General features: G+C 42.6%; 1 protein-coding gene across 3 annotated transcripts in view; it reads right to left on the bottom strand.

Moving 5' to 3' along the window:
- Positions 1-20809, bottom strand: part of LOC122564696 (rab-like protein 6) — a 112884-nt gene that overhangs the window by 36072 nt on the left and 56003 nt on the right. For all 3 annotated transcript variants that reach the window (XM_043719805.1, XM_043719806.1, XM_043719807.1), the window contains one exon: positions 14793-14898. In XM_043719805.1, coding sequence (XP_043575740.1) covers positions 14793-14898 — 106 coding nt within the window. The remainder of the gene's footprint in view (positions 1-14792; positions 14899-20809) is intronic.

Here is a 20809-nt window from a genome sequence, read left to right as displayed (position 1 = left end):
AGTCACCTGCCCTGCCTTATTTCCCAAGAGTAGGTCAAGATTTGCACTTTCTCTAGTCGGTACATCCACATACTGAATCAGAAAATTGTCTTGTACACACTTAAGATATTCCTCTCCATTTAAACCTTTAACACTATAGCAGTCCCAGTCGATGTTTGGAAAATTAAAATCCCCTACCATAACTACCCTATTATTCTTACAGATAGCTGAGATCTCCTTACAAGTTTGTTTCTCAATTTCCCTCTGACTATTGGGGGTCTATAATACAATCCCAATAATGAAAGGTGGCAAATGGAATTCAATGTAGCTACGTGTGAGGTGATTCACTTTGGGAAGAATAACATAAAGATGGGGTACTGGGCTAATGGTCGGATACTTGGTAGTGTGGATGAGCAGAGGGATCTTGGTGTCCATGTACACAGATCTCTGAAAGTTGCCACCCAGGTAAATAGTGCGGTGAGGAAGGCATATGGCGTACTGGCTTTTATTGGTAGAGGAATTGAGTTCCGGAGTCCTGAGGTCATGATGCAGTTGTATAAGACTCTGGTGCGGCCGCATCTGGAATATTGTGTGCAGTTTTGGTTGCCATACTATAGGAAGGATGTGGAGGCACTGGAACGGGTGCAGAGGAGGTTTACCAGGATGTTGCCTGGTATGGAAGGAAGATCGTATGAGGAAAGACTGAGACACTTGGGGCTGTTTTCATTAGAGAAAAGAAGGTTTAGGGGTGACTTGATTGAGGTGTACAAGATGATTAGGGGTTTAGATAGGGTCGACAGTGAAAATCTTTTTCCACGTATGGAGTCAGCTATTACGAGGGGGCATAGCTTTAAATTAAGGGGGGGTAGATATAGGACTGAAGTTAGGGGTAGGTTCTTCACTCAGCGAGTCGTAAGTTCATGGAATGCCCTGCCAGTAGCAGTGGTGGACTCTCCCTCTTTATGGGCATTTAAGCGGGCATTGGATAGGTATATGGAGGATAGTGGGTTAGTATAGGTTAGGTGGGCTTGGATCGGCGCAACATCGAGGGCCAAAGGGCCTGTACTGCGCTGTATTCTTCTATGTTCTATGTTCTATCCCTCAAAGTTGCCACCCAAGTTGATAGGGTTGTTAAGTTTTACGGTGTGTTGGCTTTCATTAGTAGGGGGATTGAGTTCAAGAGCCCCAAGGTTAAGCTGCAGCTCTATAAAGCCCTGGTTAGACCACACTTGGAATATTGTGTTCAGTTCTGGTTGCCTCATTATAGGAAGGATGTGGAAGTTTTAGAGAGGGTGCAGAGGAAATTTACCAGGATGCTGCCTGGGCTGGAGGGCATGTCTTATGAAGAAAAGTTGAGGGAGCAAGAATTTTCCTCACTGGAGCAAAGAGGATGACAGATGACTTGATAGAAGTGTACAAGATGATGAGAGGCAAAGATAGAGTGGAAAGCCACAGACTTTTTCCCCAGGGTGGAAATGACTGTCACGAGGGGACATAATTTTAAGATGATTGGAGGAAGGTTTAGGGGAGATGTCAGAGGTAGGTTCTTTACTCAGAGTGGTGGGTGCGTGGAATGCATTGCCAGCGATGGTAGTGGAGTCAGAGACATTAGGGACATTTAAGTGACTCTTGGATAGGCACACGGATGATAGTAACATGGTATGTAGGTTAGTCTAATCTTAGAGAAGGATAAAACATCAAGGGCCGAAAGGCCTGTTCCGTCCTATGTTCTACTCAATATCAGTGATCTCTCCTGATCTAGATCTGTTCTTCTGATAAGTTCCAAATGCTGCATTTTACACGCTCTTTATCTTCCCGATGGTGAACGGAGGACTTGTTTTCCACTTCTAACACATTGTTCCTGAGACATTGGTCCTGATATCTCTCACCTCCTTCAGGCTTACCGTTCCTGAGAAAGACCAGACTTGGTAAATTGACGACCTATTCTCCACCTATGAAGACCTACTCTAAGATCTAACAACCACAGTGAGATAAATCAATCTAACGTTAAAGCACAAACAATAATGCAAACGTCTCTAAACTAAATAAAAGCATGAAAAAGCTTTGATAGTATTTTAGAACCCTAGTATTAGTAAGAGAGCTGGATTCTGATAGAGGGAAGTTCTCTCATCTAACCATGTGCAATGGTTAGATGAGAGAAGAATGGACAGGACGAGCCTGTGACTCGCTTGCTCACATTCAACTTACAAACAACCAAAGAGAAGTACGTAGAGAATCTGAGTTTTCTGACCAGGTGAGAGTAACATAGGAAAAACACTTATTCTCCTCAGCCAGCAGATGAATATAGCAATGCTTTGAAAGTTGGTTGAAGTGACTCCCTTGAGCACAGTGTGCAGTGGAACTCCTATAAAGCTGGTCTATAGCACAGCCACAAAGCAACTGGAATGAGTTCTCACTCTCCTGGTAATTCCACATCCACAACCCACTTTAATAACTTTTCATCAGTGGTTGCTTTTGTCAATGTTTTAATTCTGTACCAAACCATGAATCAGATTAAGAAAGGTACTTTCCCCTGAAATAACCAACATTCAATCAACCTAAAACTCCCAACCCCTTGACGGAAACAACATGAAACCTCAGCACTCTTTTGTCTACAGAGAAGAACCAAAGCAAATATTGAGGGAAGCTAAATATCATCTGCACTCAGTTGAGACTTCAAGTTCCATCACAGCACTTGAGCACCAGATTGAAACTCCAGCGCTGTCCTGACCGAGGTATATGTTTTGGATAAGGGTAAAACCAAACCACATTTAACCCTTTCATAAAAGATTGAGTGGCATGATTTGAAGTGGATAGGTGTTTCCTCTCAGGTATCCTGGTTCATGGTTAACCCTCAACCAATATCACAGAAACAGATGACTTGGTCATCATCGCATGGTGGGAAGCTGCTGTACAGAAAGGTACTACCACATTCTAACAACGACATGTCAACATTTCATTCGAGACATCCGAAAATCTGCTGTCTCAAATCAAATTTTTATTACTGATTACTGTAGCATTAATATCATCCATGGTTTCATTGCTGATGGTAATTTTTTTTAAATTAACATCGTGGGTTTCCTCCGGGTGCTCTGGTTTCCTCCCACAATCCAAAGATGTGCCAGTCAGGTGAACTGGCCATGCTAAATTGCCCATTGTGCCCAGGATGTGTAAGTTAGGTGCATTAGTCAGGGGTAAATGTAGAGTTATGGGGTGGGATACTCTTCAGAGTGTTGGTGTGGACTTGTTGGGCCGAAGGTCCTGTTTCCACACCGTAGGCATTCCATGATTCATGATTCTATGAAATAGTGTCCCTCATTTAATATCACTTTCTTTGGCATTTTCAATATGCTGATCACCTCCTCTACTGTGATACACAGCAATTATTCAGCTTACCCACTATTCCTTTCCTTTCAATGCCAATATCAATCCTCTATCAGCAACATTTTGAGGAAGTGCTACTCCCCAGTGTCCTGGTCACTATTTGTCCCTCAAAATAACAGCACAACTATTTACACATTGTGACAACGCAGACAGTTGCATTGTCTACATTACAGTTCTTCACTGGCTCGGAAGATCTTTTGGAACTCCAGCGTCCTTGAAAGATGCTATATAAATGAAAATATAAGTATGGAATGGGTAGGGCGGCATGGTGGCTCACACCACCAGGGACTTGGGATTGAATCCAGCCTCAGGTGACTGTCTGTGTGGAGTTTGCACATTTTCCCAGTGTCTGCGTGGATTTCCTCTGGGTGCTCCGGTTTCCTCCCAGAATCCAAAGATGTGCAGGTTAGGTGAATTGGCCATGTTAAATTGCCCATAGTGTTCAGGGATGTGTAGGTTAGGTGCATTAGTCAGGGGGAAATGGAGGATAATAGAGTAGGGGAATGTAGTCAGGGGGAAATGGAGGATAATAGAGTAGGGGAATGGGTCTGGGTGGTGTGGACTTGTTGGGGGGAAGGGCCTGCTTCCACACTGTAGGACTTGTTGGGGGGAAGGGCCTGCTTCCACACTGTAGGGATTCTATATATATATATATTTATAGAAATATGAATGTGACTTATACATATATTTTGATTACACTTGTGTTAAAGTTTGGATTTTGAAGTAATGGCGTATTTTTTTTTCTCTGTGTGAAGGAATTAATAATTGATAAATGCTTCTGTAGCTATGGTGACTTTTATTAGAAAACAGTTTGACAGGTCTAGTCTTCAGACATATGGGATTTTATTTAACTTAAGAGGGTGTACGACCTAACAAAGTAAACAATTGTGCCTCAAAGCCTCTGTTAGAAATTTCAGGACTTTTTTTTAAAGCTTAAGGGAAGTTGCGCAGAAGTTTAATTACTTAATGCTTATCCCAAAAAGCAGAGATGATAGTTTGATTTGTTAATATTAGACTAAAGAAATACTGATAACCCCAGACCAGTGTTGGGATAAAATCCTGAAGAAGTTATTTGAAGCTGAGACTATTTCAGCTCAGATGTATCATAGCTTTAGGAATAAGCTACCAGATTTTCCTGTATGGAAGTTGAAGTCTAATTAAACCCATTGAGTTGTTAGGCAAAGGGATTTTCTGGCATATGTACTGGACAGGAATACTTTGGAATCTATCAACAACTGGTTTGAGAATTAATCGGATCATATTTAACCATGCATCGCAAAGTATGCAAGTTTGTTATTATAAGTAAATAGACTATGTGTTGCTGGAAAAGTGCAGCAGGTCAGGCAGCATCCAAGGAACAGGAGAATCGACGTTTCGGGCATGAGCCCTTCTTCAGGAATGAGGAAAGTGTGTCCAGCAGGCTAAGATAAAAGGTAGGGAGGAGGGACTTGGGGGAGGGGCTGTGAATTTGCAGGTGAATTTGTGGCGGATATGGAACCTGCACCTCTACACACATCATCTATTGCATCCTCTGCACCCGATGTGGCCTCCTCTATATTGGGGAGACAGGACGCCTATTTGCGGAACGTTTCAGAGAACACCTCTGGGACACCCGGACCAACCAACCCAACCACCCCGTAGATCAACACTTCAACTCCCCCTCCCACTCCACCAAGGACATGCAGGTCCTTGGACTCCTCCATCGCCAGACCATAGCAACACGACGGTTGGAGGAAGAGCGCCTCATCTTCCGCCTAGGAACCCTACAACCACGAAGGGCTTATGCCCGAAACGTCGATTCTCCTGCTCCTTGGATGCTGCCTGACCTGCTGTGCTTTTCCAGCAACACATATTCAGCTCTGATCTCCAGCATCTGCAGCCCTCACTTTCTCCCCTAAGTAAATAGACTACTCTACTGCATTTTATCTTCATTTCTTTTGTTAAATAAGCCTTGATTTTATTCTTTAAAAACAAATCTGCAACATTGTGTGATTATGTTTCAGTGAGAAACCACCTTGTCAACTCTAAAACAAGACAGAATTTAATCCAACAAGCCAATTTTTAGGCAGGGATCAAATTGTTCAGTAATAATACCACTTGGGTTCATAACAATTGATACAGCCATGTGCATGAGAGGGAGCGAGGGTGTGTGTGTTTGCAAGAGGGAGTGAGAGAGCACGAGAGACAGTGTGTGAGAGTGTGTGTGAGAGAGAGAGAGAGAGAGAGAGAGAGAGAGTATTTATTGAAGAGTGAGTGTATGCACATATGCGTGCATGACTGTTTGCATGTGAATGAGACAGCATGAGAATGCATGCAAGAGCACAGCACACGAGTAAGCATACAAGCATGCAAGAGTATGAAAGTGTATTTGCGTGTGTCTGCGCACATGCATGTGCATGCGTGTATCTTGGCCTCAATTCTTAGGCAGAGAAGTGAAAAAGAATGTAAATTATTTATCAGGTCAAAGTATATAGGATATTGTCACCTAAAACTTATCATGGAAACATTACAAACATGCACAACAAGTTCCTTCATTAGACTTTACCAAATACAAATAGCGGACTGATATCATGAACCTCAGTGTTTGAAAGCAGTCTTCATTCAGTATAGAATAAGAAGCCTGTTTTTTTCTCCCCTGTACGTTTTGAGAGAGGGAATACAAAGGCTAGCTATTAGCAGCACTGGATCAGAATGATCCAAGTCCCAAGGCAGTGTTTATCAGAACTCCAGAACATTAGGTATCAGTTCCACCAACGATACATGACACTACCCTCATTCAATATTAAAGAGGAGTCACAGTTTAACTGTCAGCGAAATGTCAAACCTGCCAGTGATCAAATTCATGACATGTTAACTCCAGTGCTGCTGATCCCAATGGTAGCTATAGGAGAACATGGCTGGCATTCATTCTCAAAGACCGTAGGGCTGTTATTGGAGAAGTCATCACTGACATTACAAGAATCCGGTTGTCAGGCCATTACCGGAGTGCTGTGTGGGGGAACATGGTGAGTGAATCAGTAGCAGAGGTCAGAGTCCAGACAATGCCAATGGGAAGATAATGGTCAATGCGTTCACTATTTCTATAGTCAACGCTCTGATGTAGACCATAAGGTACTGCGATTTTTAAAAAATTAACTTTCAGCCCCATTAATTTCTCCAGTACAATCTTCTAATACTAATTTCCTTCAGCTCCTCTTTGTTCCCAGCCATTTGGATTTTCAGTTCAGAGATATTATGCATCTTCACTCAAAAAAAAAACACAAACTAATCATTTCTCTACTCCCCATAATGAATTTTGACTGCTTGTAGTGGACACACGTTTAGTACAGCCAAATGTTACCATGACAATCTATTTTTGTGTTTCTTTGGGTGAGATTGCATTGATATCCTATCCTCCCTTTATCAGTTTCTTGGACTTCATTTCCTGTATTCTAAAAACCACCCAGTCGTTGGACTTCCTGCTATTTCTTGCCACTTTATAAGCCCTCTCTTCTAATCTTGTTTAACCCTTAGCTTCCTTTATCAGCTGCAGCTGACTAACTGTTTTTGTGATCTTGCGCCTTGAAGAAATGTACAGTCGCAGTAGGTCATGTTATAGATAGTTAAGGATTGTCCAATTCTCATTATTATGGAATACGGTCTGGGTGGGGGGTGGGAGGGACCCAGGGTGGACAGTGGGTGGTGGGGGGGAGGGAGAACACATTGCTGATCCAATCTCCAGGAGTCCGGATTGAATTGAATTCAGGTGACGAAGTGGCAATGGGAACCTGTCACCAGGCACCCATCTACATGAGGGATATTTCCTTGCTGCACCTCCTCAGGGAGCCACTGCTGAAATCAGTGATTGGCAGTTCTTATACCAATTGTGCCAACATGAGCAGTTGCTGATCCTGGTAGGGCGCTTGGGCCTTCTCTAGGGCTTTCCTTCATACACCTGGATAAAGGTAAGCAATGGCAGGAATGGGGGTGGGGGGGGGTGGCACACATGATAAAGAAAATCAGATTGAAACTTACAGAATACGGAAAGGCCTGGATAAAGTGGATGTGAAGATGGTGTTACCACTAGTAGGAGCGACAAGGACTGGAGGGGATAGTCTCAGTGAAGGGATGACCTTTGGAACTCAGGTAAGGAGGAATTTCTTCAGCCAGAGGCTGGTCAATCGGTGGAACTCATTGTCACAGAGAACTGGAGGCCAAGTCATTGAGTGTATTTAGGACAGAGATAGTCGGTTCTTGATTAGTATGGGGATCAATGGATATGGGGAGAAGGCAGGAGAACGAGGTTGAGAAACCTATCAGCCATGATCAAATGGTGGTGCAGACTCGATAGGTTGAATTACCTAGTTTTTCTCCTCTATCTTATGGTCACTGAAGAGGAATGGAGTTTAGCAGGGGAGATGATCTCTTTAGCAGGCCCCCTTGCTCCCTTCTCCTTCCAATGTTGGAACCTTTAATCAGACACCAGGCACCTTTGAACAAGAGAATCATCTGGAAACCCAACAGACCATACTCCAAGTACAGACAGCCACCACCCATTATTGAGATAACATTAGCAGCCACAGGGAATGGTCCTTAAGTGGGCATTAATCACCCAGTTAAGGGCCTCAACAGCAGCAGGGCTGGGAAGGCTGCCTACACGTTTTCCTGAAACTCATCTAATCATGTGGAGGAGGCAGAATCTTCATCTTGCACACTCCAACATTATCAAACAGTGTCACGAACCCCACTTCCCCCACCACAAACGTGTCTCCAGAATCGGCACTGAATTCAGCTCTTTGTAGCTCAATGCTGTGGAGTAAGGAGTAGACTTTCCAGTGTTCAAGTCACTACATATACAAACTGTAACAGGAGCTGCACCAACTGTGAAATATTTATCTGCCTTCAGACAAGTGGCCAGTATCAGATCCTACATGTGCAGCTCTTTATTTCATTAGGAGGTTGTCAACAGAACCTGATTTTCTCCAGTCCTCATCAATAAAATATCACGGTTTTAAAAATCAGATCTGATTGGAAATGGGGCTCATATCAGGCTCTTCAGATTAAAATTGTTCTTGAACAAGCCACTCATAAATTCTCCAAGTATAAAGTGTTACTGTGGGTATTGGGTCCTACCGATCCCTTTTAGGAGATACGTGGAACATTCCTGCTCCAGTCTTCCTCAGACCCTGACCCTCAGGCACTTGCTCTGGTACAATGATGAATATTGACATACTGGCCTGCTCACCCGGAATCTGAATAATTTGTTAACTTGGCTTCCCATTAGCTCACCTACACCTGATCCATCTCCCACTCTTTCCTTCCTCGATTTCTCAGCTTCACTTTCTGGGGATAGGATACGGACCGAGCCACTGACTCCCATAATTACCTGACGACACCTACCCACGAGCTGCTTCCTGCAGGCATTCCATTCCATTCGCCCAGTTTCACTGCCCTGGACCAAGCTGCTGTGGTGATACAACCTTCCACAGTGTTCCCCTGATATATATTCCTTTCATCTCACCTGAAGACTACCTCCTGCACGCAATCATGGATGACAGGATCCATACCTATGAATAACCTATTACTTACAGTTCCACTCTTGCTCATTCCTCTGCCTCTCACCGTACCAGTCTTCATATTCAATTCACCATCCTCTGCCAGTCTCAACTTCAAAGTAATGCCACTATCAAACACATCTTTCTTTCCTCTTTCAGCCTTGAGTGGCCATTCCTGCTATGTGAGATGATGCTGTCACTTTAACAAGATTATTTTATCCTTGGGTTTTTAAGAGGCATCATAAAGGCAGAGGTGCTGAAATGTCTGGAAATGTCTACCTTAACAATGGCAGGGGAGTGGCCAGTTTCCCCAGTTCAGGTTTCTTTCTAGTTTGGTTTACTTGTAGCAGAGAAGCTGCCAGTAGCTGTAGCAGAAGCTACTGCAGTGCAAAAAAAGGTTCCATGCTTCAGCAGATGATTCTTGACTGGCTTTTCTGTCTGAAATCCCTCTTGCATGCAAGAACTAAATTTACCTTTTGCCGAGGGATGTGTTTCTGGAATGTTACGGGAATTGGAACAGCTCCTTAGTTAAGTTGCATGTTGGGTCAGTTCAGTTTTCCAACAGTTAAGTTATCCTAAATTCTGTTTCTTTTGTTTGTGTTTCGATTGTAGTATTTAAATAAACTCAGTTTTGCTTAAAGCTGAGTGGTTTGACCAGCTGCAACACATCTGGAATATCCACTTCACATCTGCCTTTAAAATAAGAAAGGTTAGGGTCTGAGCTACCTTCTTCAAATATTTTGAGGGGGTCTGGCCTGGTCCATAACATATGCCATTCTGGTTCATTCCTTCTAGGTGCAGCAACAGCTTGTGTGTCGAGTTTACATACTCACTGCTCACAACGTGATCTTCTCTTCGTTGGGAAGTCCTAACTCAGATTGGGTGACTGCTTTGTGGTACACATCCCCTTGTTCTGTCGTGGCTTGGCGTTTTAGCTGTTTATCTTGCTCTGATATTAACATTTTTGTTTTTGGAATCCTGCACTGTTTCAACAAAACTCAACATAAACCCAAGGCACTGATGTGCATCTTCTGATGAGGCACTTCCATGCTTCCAGAATCCACGATGTTTAACAATTCCAAACAGTTACACTCTGCCCTCATTTTATATCCTTTTCTCTGCACAGTTTGGCTTTTGTTTTTTTCTGTCAGCAGCACATCTGCTCTCGACTTATTGTTTCTTCCTTGTCCTATTCTTGTTCCCTTGGGTCCTGTCAGACTGTTTCTGTCAGTCAATCTCTCTTGTCTCCACCTTCTAGAGTCATAGAGATGCACAGCATGGAAACAGACCCTTCGATCCAACCTGTCCATGCCAACCAGATATCCCAACCCAATCTAGTCCCACCTGCTAGCACCCGGCCCATATCCCTCCAAACCCTTCCTATTCATATACCCATCCAAATGCCTCTTAAATGTTGCAATTGTACCAGCGTCCACCACTTCCTCTGGCAGCTCATTCCATACACATATCACTCTCTGCGGGAATAAGTTGCCCCTTAGGTCTCTTTTATATCTTTCACTTCTCACCCTAAACCTATGCCCTCTAGTTCTGGACTCTCCCACCCCAGGGAATACTTTGCCTATTTACCCTATCTATGCCCCTCATGATTTTATAAACGTCTATAAGGTCACCCCTCAGCCTCCGACGCTCCAGGGAAAACAGCCCCAGCTTAATCAGCCTCTCCCTGTAGCTCAAACCCTCCAACCCTTGCAACATCCTTGTAAATCTTTTCTGAACCCTTTCAAGTTTCACAACATTTTTCTGATAGGAAGGAGACCAGCATTGCACGCAATATTCCAACAGCGGCCTAACCAATGTCCTGTACAGCTGCAACATGACCTCCCAACTCCTGTATTCAATACTCTGACCAATAAAGGAAAGCATACCAAACGCCTTCTTCACTATCCTATCTACCTGCGACTCCACTTTCAAGGAACTATGAACCTGCACTCCAAGGTCTCTTTGTTCAACAACTCGCCAGAGAACCTTACCATTAAGTGTACAAGTCCTGCTCTGATTTGCTTTCCCAAAATGCAGCTCCTCACATTTATCTGAATTAAACTTCATCTGCCACTTCTCAGCCCATTGGCCCATCTCACCCTTCCTTTTTCCTCAACCCACCTGACCCAACCTCAAACCTATTCCATCTCTAATTTTGTCCAGTTCCCATCTGACCATCAGCCTGAAACACTAACCCACTCCACAGATTCTGCCAGAGTTTTTCAGCATTTTCTGTTTTTATTTCAGATTTCCAGCATCCACAACTTTCTGCTCATCAATTCCCAAGGTATAGGTTCCTGATAAAAAACAACTATCCCACTACTTACTCAGGACTTGAAATCAAAACCTTACTTTAAAACCTGGTTGAATTTCATAAAATCTAATAGGTTTGTTACTTGACATTAACTTGTTTAAACTCAGAAGACTGAAGTGGATACGGCCAACAATGGGCATGGTTGCGAAAATAGAAAGGACCTGATGACATGAAAGATAATTCTCAAACCTTGGCTTTCTTGACATAAACAGAAAATGGCAAGCAACTAGCAAGATTTATATCGGACTCTCATCTGGCAACACCTTACTTCCTTTCTGGGTAAATTGGCTATTGGCCAGATTCTATTGCAAGAATAACACTGGAACTGCTGATGCACATTACCATCATTCCTATAAAACTGATAGCAACTTCTGGAGGAAATTTAGAAGCAGTTAAAAGAAAAGATCCAGATGCTGGGTTATAGTCTCCTCAAAATCCATTAGCACTCACTGAACTAACCAGAACCTGCCCCTTCAACACGGTTAGTCTCATTGCAAACATAATGAAACAGTCAGACCTTGCTGAAGGAATGTAAGGGAATATAACTGGGATTTAAATGACATACTAAATTCATAATTACTGTTAAAATGCACAACAGGATCTGCAGTCTAATTTTATTATTTGTGTAATGTACAATTTCTCCAATTTTTAAGAATGAAGCGTTTTCAGTATCAGTTTCTACCTCAACCTTGTACTTACAGCTCAATAATGTATTTCACTCTGAAACTGTAAAAAGTGAAGGACTGGGGGTGGGGCCAACACTAGGGAACACATTTTTATGGTGAGAGAAGAAAGTTTTAAAAACTGCACATTGCTTCCTGCTTTGCTGTATCTGTAAATAATTGAATGGATTGACTGCTTATCCTGCTTGATGACACTACTGCTGCCTGGCCCCTGGACGTGTCACCTGATTCAAACTGACACCAGGAATAGGGAAATCTATGATGGAGACACTGTTTGATTTATGTGGGTGTTTCTTCCGGATTAATGGCACATGCTACTACCTTGCTTAATGATAAGGGCTTGGGTAATGTTGTAGGAGAGAAAGACTTGGGGGCTCAAATATATAATTCTTTGAAACTTAAGTCACAGGGTGGTTAAGTTTAGCACACATGCCTTCATGGCTCAGATCTTGGAGTATAGGAGTTGGGACATCATGTTGAAGGTTGTACAGGCCTCTTCTGGAATACTGGAGGTGCTGGGGGGGTGGGGGTGGGGGTGGGGCCAACACTCGGGAACACATTTTTTATGGTGAGAGGAGAAAGTTTTAAAAAGGACATGAGGGTCAACTTACTTTTTGCACAGAGCATCATTCATGTGTGGAATAAACTGCTAGAGGAAAAGGTGGATGCAGGTACAGTTACAACATTTCAAAGACATTTGGAAATACACAAGTTACAAAGGTTTGCAATGATAAGGGCTAGGAGCAGGCAGGTGGGACTAGTTTAGTTTGGGAACATTTGGCCTGAATGGTCTGTTTCCATGGGGGGGGGGGGGGGGGTGGGGCCAACACTCGGGAACACATTTTTTATGGTGAGAGGAGAAAGTTTTAAAAAGGACATGAGGGTCAACTTACTTTTTGCACAGAGCATCATTCATGTGTGGAATAAACTGCCAGAGGAAGAGGTGGATGCAGGTACAGTTACAACATTTCAAAGACATTTGGAAGTACACAAGTTACAAAGGTTTGCAATGATAAGGGCGAGGAGCAGGCAGGTGGGACTAGTTTAGTTTGGGAACATTTGGCCTGAATGGTCTGTTTCCATGTATGACTCGGTGACTGCAAAATCAGGGACTAAGGTCTGCTCGCTGAGCTGTAGGTTTGATATCCAGCCATTTCATTACCTGGCTAGGTAACATCATCAGTGGCGACTTCCAAGTGAAGTGAAGCTGTTGTCTCCTGCTTTCTATTTATATCTTTCTCCTGGATGGAATTTTGTAGATGATGTTGGTTTTGTCCATGGTTGTACTGGGTCTTTTAAGTTTGTTAGTTTTTGTTTGAGAGTGTTGGTGGGTTTGTGTGCTTCTAGGATTCCGAGATATCTTAGTAGTCTGGCTGTCATTTTTGAAACTTCTTTGATGTATGGTAAGGTGGTTAGGGTTTCTAGTGCAAGGACTGCAAATTCCATGCAAGGACTGCCAGAAACACTACTTAGGACAAACAGGAAGAAAGTTTGCCACCAGGATACACGAACACCAGCTAGCCACAAAAGGACACCACCCTCTCTTCCTCATAGCCCTACACACAAATGGAAAAAACCATCAATTCGACTGGGACAACACATCTATCCTGGGACAGGCTAAGCAAAGACATGCCAGAGAATTCCTAGAGGCCTGGCACTCCAACCACAACGCCATAAACAAACACATAGATCTAGGTGCCATCTATCAACCCCTCAGAAAACGAACAGGAAATGATATCACCACAAACCCCAGGAACCCCATCCAGGAGAAAGATATAAATAGAAAGCAGGAGACAACAGCTTCGCTTCACTTGGAGGTCGCCACTGATGATGTTACCTAGCCAGGTAATGAAACGTCTGGATATCACACCTACAGCTCAGCGAGCAAAGCTACACCCTAAACTTCAACCTGAGCTACAAACCTTCACAAGTCTGAGAATGAATTTAGTTTTCAAACAAAAGAAGTTACTTAATATTTCTTGTGGAATTTGAACATTCTATATGTCCATTTTACCTTTTCCCATTCTCCCAGTTCTTGTCATTCCTTTCCTATGGTCTGTGACTCATGCTAGTTTAAGTTCCAGAAATCAGTATCTCACCTATTAGCTATTCATATTACTTCAATTAGCGGTATCACCAATGAAGCATCACTGTGTAGAGTACAAACAAATATGTGCACAAAAAATATGTCTGCGCGCTTTCACTGCGCAAATGACCACGCGCGCACCCCATCACGTATGCGCACGCACACAACAGGCACTCCATCACACATGCACACATTCATTCACTCAACCAGATGGAGGCCATGGGAAGAACATTATTGATCTTCTGTTCCTGTCTTCTGAAACGTTGAACTAGAGAGCACAGGTTTAAGGTGCAAGGGGAAAGATTAAAAAAAGGACCTGAGGGGTAACATGCAGAGGGTGGTGCTTGTATGTAATGAGCTGCCAGAGGAAGTGATGGAAGCTGGTACAATTACAATATTCAAAAGACATCTGGTTGGGTGTATGAACAGGAAGGATTTAAGAGGGATATGGGCCAAATGCTGGCAAATTGGAATAGGTCAAGTTGGGAAGCCTGCCTGGTGCAGATAAGCAGGACCAAAGGGACCTGTTTCTGTGACTATATTATTTTATACTAAAACCTTTCATGATACCAAAAAACGTGGAACTTGCCTATTCTGCAAGACACCACTGTCTAATGCAGTGTCTATGTTTCAGCACCTGTGCACAATTTTACTGAGTCAACAAGTTACAAAGTCAAAGAACCTAGGATTTTAGCTCATTCCATGAGTTTTAGTAATTAAAGAAAGTGTGCACATCTAGGCGGTGTGACAAATGGTCAGCCCCAATACTACAGCTGTAATTAAGAACTCAAAACATGTGCCAAGCCACTCACCTGCAACTGGAGAAATGGAATATTGAAAAATTTGTGCAAATACTTCAGGCCAAAGCCATTCCGCATTGATGATTCTGCATAGCGAATATAGGATGATCTCGGCAACCTAACAGTCAAAGAAAAGGCAAAAGGATGAATTCAGATTCTAGCAAAAGAGGATTAAAAAGATAATAAAGAGAGAAAATAAACTATGAGGGTAAACTAGTGAGGAATGTAACAACTGGCACTAAGAGTTTCTTTAATTTTTCAAAAATCTTTGGATTCTGGAGAAGAAATGGAAGTTTAGAGAAGTAACAATGGGACACACTACTCAAAGGGACAGAGGCAAAAGGTAGTCAACTATGGGCCAATTAGACTAATATTCAAGTGCTGGAGAACTGGTGGAATCGATTATTATGTATAGTCGTCCCGCTGTACCTGCAGGGAATATGTTCCAAGTCCTACCATGGAAGCCAGAAACTACAGATAGGTGCGAACCCATTCATTTAACTGGGAAACGTACCTTCCCAGTAGCCCCCTGGTCCTGGAACATTCCCTATAATATGTTTGGACCGAGGTAAACCGCGGGTAACTAACTGCGGAAATCGAACCCATGGATTCGGTGGGGAGGGCGGTCACTCTGTAATAACAGAACATTGGAAAATCATAATCTAATTACGCAGAGTCAGCATGACTTCATAAAAGGGAACTTGCGCTTGGCTGGTTTACGAGAGTTTTCTAGTCGATCTAAACCAGAGTGGATAGAGGGGAACCAGTACACGTGCTGTATTTGGAATTCCTGAAGGCGTTTGCCAAGGTTCCTCGCAAAAAGTTTATGTCATAAGAAAACAAACCACCATGTTGAGGTAGCATATTTGCATCGATATCGAATCGGCCACTGGGCAGGAAAAAAAAATGAGTGGAGATTAAGTGTTCTTTTTCAGGTTGGCAAACTGTAACCAGTGTGGTCCTGCAGGAATTACTGGGACCAGAACTATAAATAATATATATTAATGATTGGAAAGAAGGAAGAGAATTACTGTAGACAAATGTGCAGTTGACACTAAAATAGGTGGAAAGACGAGTTGTGAGAGGGATACAAGAAGCTTCCAGAGGGGTATTAATAAGTTAAGTGGACAAAAAGTTGGCAAAATGAGTATAATATGAGAAAATGTGAAGCTACTCATTTTGGAACAAAAGAACACATTATCTCAATGGAGAAAAGCTGTAGAAAGCTGAACAACAAAGGGACTTGTGAGTATTTGTACGTGCAACATAGAAAGCTAGTACATAGGTACAGCAGATAATCAGGAAGGTTAATGGAATGTTGATCCTTATTTTAACACGGTTGGAGTGTAAGAGTAGGGAAGCCTTACTTCAACTGTGCAAGGTACTGGCGAGACCACATCTAGAGGACTGAGACCAGTTTTGATCCCCTTATTTAAGGGAAGGTACCATTTCATTGGAGACAGTTCAGGGAAGATTCACAGGATGATCCCTGGTATGGAAGCATTGCCTTATGAGCAAAGGCTAAATAAGTTCCACCCTGGAGTTAAAGTCACAGTTAACGTAAATTTCTCAGGGCAATGCCTTGACCAGAGTCAACCTGCCTTGTCTAAAGTTAGATTGGATTTGGCAATCACTAGTGTATTCTGCATGGTTTTGCCTCCAATCAAAGTTCACTTGCCAGCCAATCAGCACACTCTTCTCATACAACATAAATATTGTTTTCCCCTGGAATTGGTATGTTTCTGAAATGTCCCGATAAATCAAAGACAAAAAGCTTTGTCTCTTTTTCAACAAAGTAAAATAATTGAATGTTTGACTGTCTGGATATAAGTTCCAGGAGTCTCCAGGAACTGTTATTAGGACTGTTACTTTTCTTGCTGTTTGAGAAATATCATGATTTTAATAACGTTATGACGCTCCCCGTTAATGTTATCACTGGACAGGCCGGATCCCAGGCCGAAATCTGGTTTGAGAGATAACTTGTTTTTTTTTTAATTTAACAAGGTAGTCTCTCACTGAGACAGAAGTACACAATGCTGCAGACTTTGTCTTAACAATAAAATTTGATAATTAAGTAGAAGAAACAAAGATAAAATAGAATAAACTAGTTTATTTATTTTAACAAATTCAAAGTTTTAAAGAAAGCAAAAGTTAGAATCATAGAACTTTACAGTACAGGAGGTCATTCAACTCATTGCTTTTGTACCCAAAAGAGCTCCCCCAGCTTGTCCCATTTCCTCATCCCTCTAAATTCATCACCTTGCAATACACACACAGCTCGCCTCTGGAATCTCTTATGGAATCCGCCTCCACCACTCTCCCAGGCAGCACGTTCCAAATCCTAACAACTGAGTAAAGACCTCTCTCTTCAAAGTTTGAGAGAAGATTTGTAGCTCGGGTGCTCGTTGTTGTGGTTCTGTTCACCAAGCTGGGAATTTGTGTTGCAGACGTTTCGTCCCGTCTAGGTGACATCCTCAGTGCTTGGGAGCCTCCTGTGAAGCGCTTCTGTGAAATGCCGGAGGAAACATCACAGATGCACTTCACAGGAGGCTCCCAAGCACTGAGGATGTCACTTAGACAGGGGACAAAACGTCTGCAACACAAATTCCCAGCTCGGCGAACACAACCACAACACCTCTCTCTCCATCTTATTCCGAGCTCTTTTGTTGACAATCTTGAAATTGTGCCTTCTGGTTCCTGACATACCAACTACTGGAAACAGAATATCCTTCGTTACTTGTCAAAATTGTTCATAACTTTGAATACCTCAATAAGGTCACCTCTGCCCCAAGATGAAAAAGCACCCATTTCTCTAATCTTTCCTTTTATCTTAAATCCCCCAGTTATTCCCACCAATCCCAAAATGGTCCTTTACAAATTCCAAAAATAAAAGAAAATTTTTGCATAGTACCCAACAGCAATCCAATACAGTACTCACACCAGAATCCCCTTCCCTTAAGGGACGGCACGGTGGCACAGTGGTTAGCACTGCTGCCTTACAGCGCCAGAGACCCGGGTTCAATTCCCGCTTCAGGCGACTCTTCATGTGGAGTTTGCACGTTCTCCCCGTGTCTGTGTGGGTTTCCTCCGGGTGCTCCGGTTTCCTCCCACAGTCCAAAAATATGCAGATTAGGTGAACTGGCCAAGTTAAATTGCCCGTAGTGTTAAGTGAAGGGGTAAATGTAGGGGAATGGGTCTGGGTGTAGACTTGTTGGGCCAAAGGGCCTGTTTCCACACTGTAAGTGATCTAATCTAATCTTAATACTTCAATAGGTTTAAGGTAACTGTGATGTACTTCCAAGACCAGAACCTTTGATAGCTTACCCCTGTAGATAACATAGACTTTGGTTTAAACAAACTCAGCTTCTAGCTCTCGACAGGATTTTATCCCACCACTGCTGGTCTGAGATTATCATGGACTCCATAATCTAGTTTCAAAACAACGTAAAACTTAAACAAAACAAAATCCCAGTCCAGAAATTTCTAACACAAACCTAAGTTACTACTGTCTACCTTGAGAAATCAAAATCCTAAAGTAAACCCCCAAAAAGAGTTCAGCTGCCAAAGTAGCCCTCAGAAATGGTTTTAAAAGAAATCACCATGGCTACAGAAGTACCTACAGGCTAATTAACTTCAAATGTACAGAAAACTAATGCAAAAATCAAAAACCAAACTTTAATGATTTTAAAAACATATAAAATCATAGAATACAGCACCATTTTGAAATTTACAGATAATACCAAACATAACAGGAATAGAACTGTTTGGAGACTCCAGGAGCATTTGGACAGAAAAATGGCCAGATAGATGGCAAGTGCAATTTAATATCAATAAATATGAAGAGATGCAGTTTAGGCCGAACAACGTGGAAAGCCTGAATAATCTAGATTAGACAGGCAGGAAGAAACCAGCAAGCCAGGCAGCATCAGGTGGTGAAGTCAATATTTTGAGTGCAACCCTTCTTCAGGAGTAGGGGTGGGTGTGGGGAGAGCTGCAGATAAAGGAGGTGATGGAGGCAGGATGGTGAAGGGACAGGTGAAGACAGAGGGCACGACCTGGTTGGTCAATGGGAGGAATGAATCCAGTCTGGGGAGGTGGGGGGGGGGGTGTAAGGGAGCTGAGAGGGGCTGGGGAGGGAGTCTGCCTATTTTGAGGTAGCATAATCTAGATTGCATTATCTTCAGGAGAATCAAAAACAGAGGAGACTGGGAATGAAAATCCAGAAGTTCTCAAAGAAAGTAGGGCATGCTGATAAGGCAATCGAAACATTATATTGATATTTTCTATACAGGGGACTGAAACACAAAAACAAGGAGGTCACATTAAACATTTTACAAATCACTGTCTCCGGCTCAGGAGTACTATGCACAGTTCTGAGCAGCACACTTCAGAAAGGATGTGAAGGCCTTGGACAGGGTGCCCAGAAGGTTTAACCAGGAGGTTCAGTTTTGTCCAGAGATTGAAGCAGCATGCTTCTTACAGCAGATTAAAGGGAGATACAACCGAATCATTCCAAATTCAGGAGTTTTGGGGATCAACTAAGAGAATGAGAAATGACTATCGCAGAGTTGGATAGATATGGCACACAACTTGAGAAAGTGAAGAAATCAGATTCCAAAGTAACACAAAAATAGTTAACTGTGTCCTGAAGCAGAATCACTTGGGGAACCAGGAGAAAACTGGAGAGAGAGATTAGCTAACTCATAACAGATCCAGCAAAGGTAATGAAGGCACAATGGCTCGGTCATCTGCTCAGAGTTTCTATAATTCTACACAATGAAAGACTTAAGAAATGACACGAGAAATTTAACTTTTGAAGTTTCTCACCATTGTGGGTCTGTTGAGGACCAATCTATACAGATTGATTACTCTGCTTACCAATAACACTAGTGTTGTTGCATTAAGAGACCACCCAAGACAGTAAAGAGAGATCTAAGTGGACCTTGCCCTGGGATCCTTCACCACCATCAATAATAAGCGTCATGCACAAAGTACTCCACACATTTACTCAGTTCTCTCGCCAGGTCAGAAATACTGGCTTTGTTCCTCAAGTGATTGGAAGTTGAAGTGGGAAGTGTTCGGTTTCCATACCGTAGGGATTCTATGAAGGTGGACAATCCTCGTTCTTATCTTGTGAACTGTCAGAGCCCCCAGTGGAGGAATATGAAACAGAATTCAGCCAAAACAGGAAAGCCCGAGCAATGAATGACAAAGTAGGGGTTCTTCAAATGATCTTCAAAAACACTAGATGCCCATTCCAGCAGTGAGCATCCTGACCTGCAGCCAAATCACCCTGCTACAATAATGTTCTAGTCTAAAACTAACAACTGTATACAACTGGACATTCAGCCAAGAGTTAACATAGCAAGAGTCTCAGTAGATGTTGTGATTATGCAAGTAAGATTACTAATAAGTTTAATTCAACATTTAAAGAGCTCTCAAAAACAGATTGCGACAAAAGTACTCCTGAGAATTCAAATGGTTTATAACAGGTCATAACATATGTAGGAACATTCCATCGGCACTCCAGCCAGTCTGACAGATCAGTATATCCAAAGAGAAACTGCAGAATCCAACCTTAATTCTGGGAAACTGCTCATCAGCCTGGGTGATGAATGTAAATACTTTATTTGTGAAGTAGTAAGTGCCAGCAGAGGTTAGCTAGACGTAAGCAGTTGCTAGGGGCAGAAAGAGACTGGGTAAAAATGTATTGACAAAACAGGCAATTCATCATTCCCACAACCTAATTTATTCACTGGCAACTCCCAGCAGCATCTGCTGAATAATGCTGCTTTTTTTTTTAAACTTTCAGAAACAAACAGTTGCAATGAGAGGGCAGGAGGGACCAGTGAGTGAAGCTTCTGAAAAGAGATCTCTAAACAGCCGTGGTGATTGCTGTACTGGCTCTCAGCGTACTGCCATCAATGTGGAGGAGGGAACAAAGGGGAGGAGAGGGCGCTCTATTGTATACAGCTAAATGCTAATCTTTCAGCACTTTGCACCATGGCATATATCCTGTGTTTCAAGCT

The sequence above is a fragment of the Chiloscyllium plagiosum genome, chromosome 30, assembly GCF_004010195.1.
Source record: "Chiloscyllium plagiosum isolate BGI_BamShark_2017 chromosome 30, ASM401019v2, whole genome shotgun sequence".
NCBI lineage: Eukaryota > Metazoa > Chordata > Chondrichthyes > Orectolobiformes > Hemiscylliidae > Chiloscyllium > Chiloscyllium plagiosum.
This window is presented reverse-complemented; position numbering and strand designations above follow the sequence as displayed.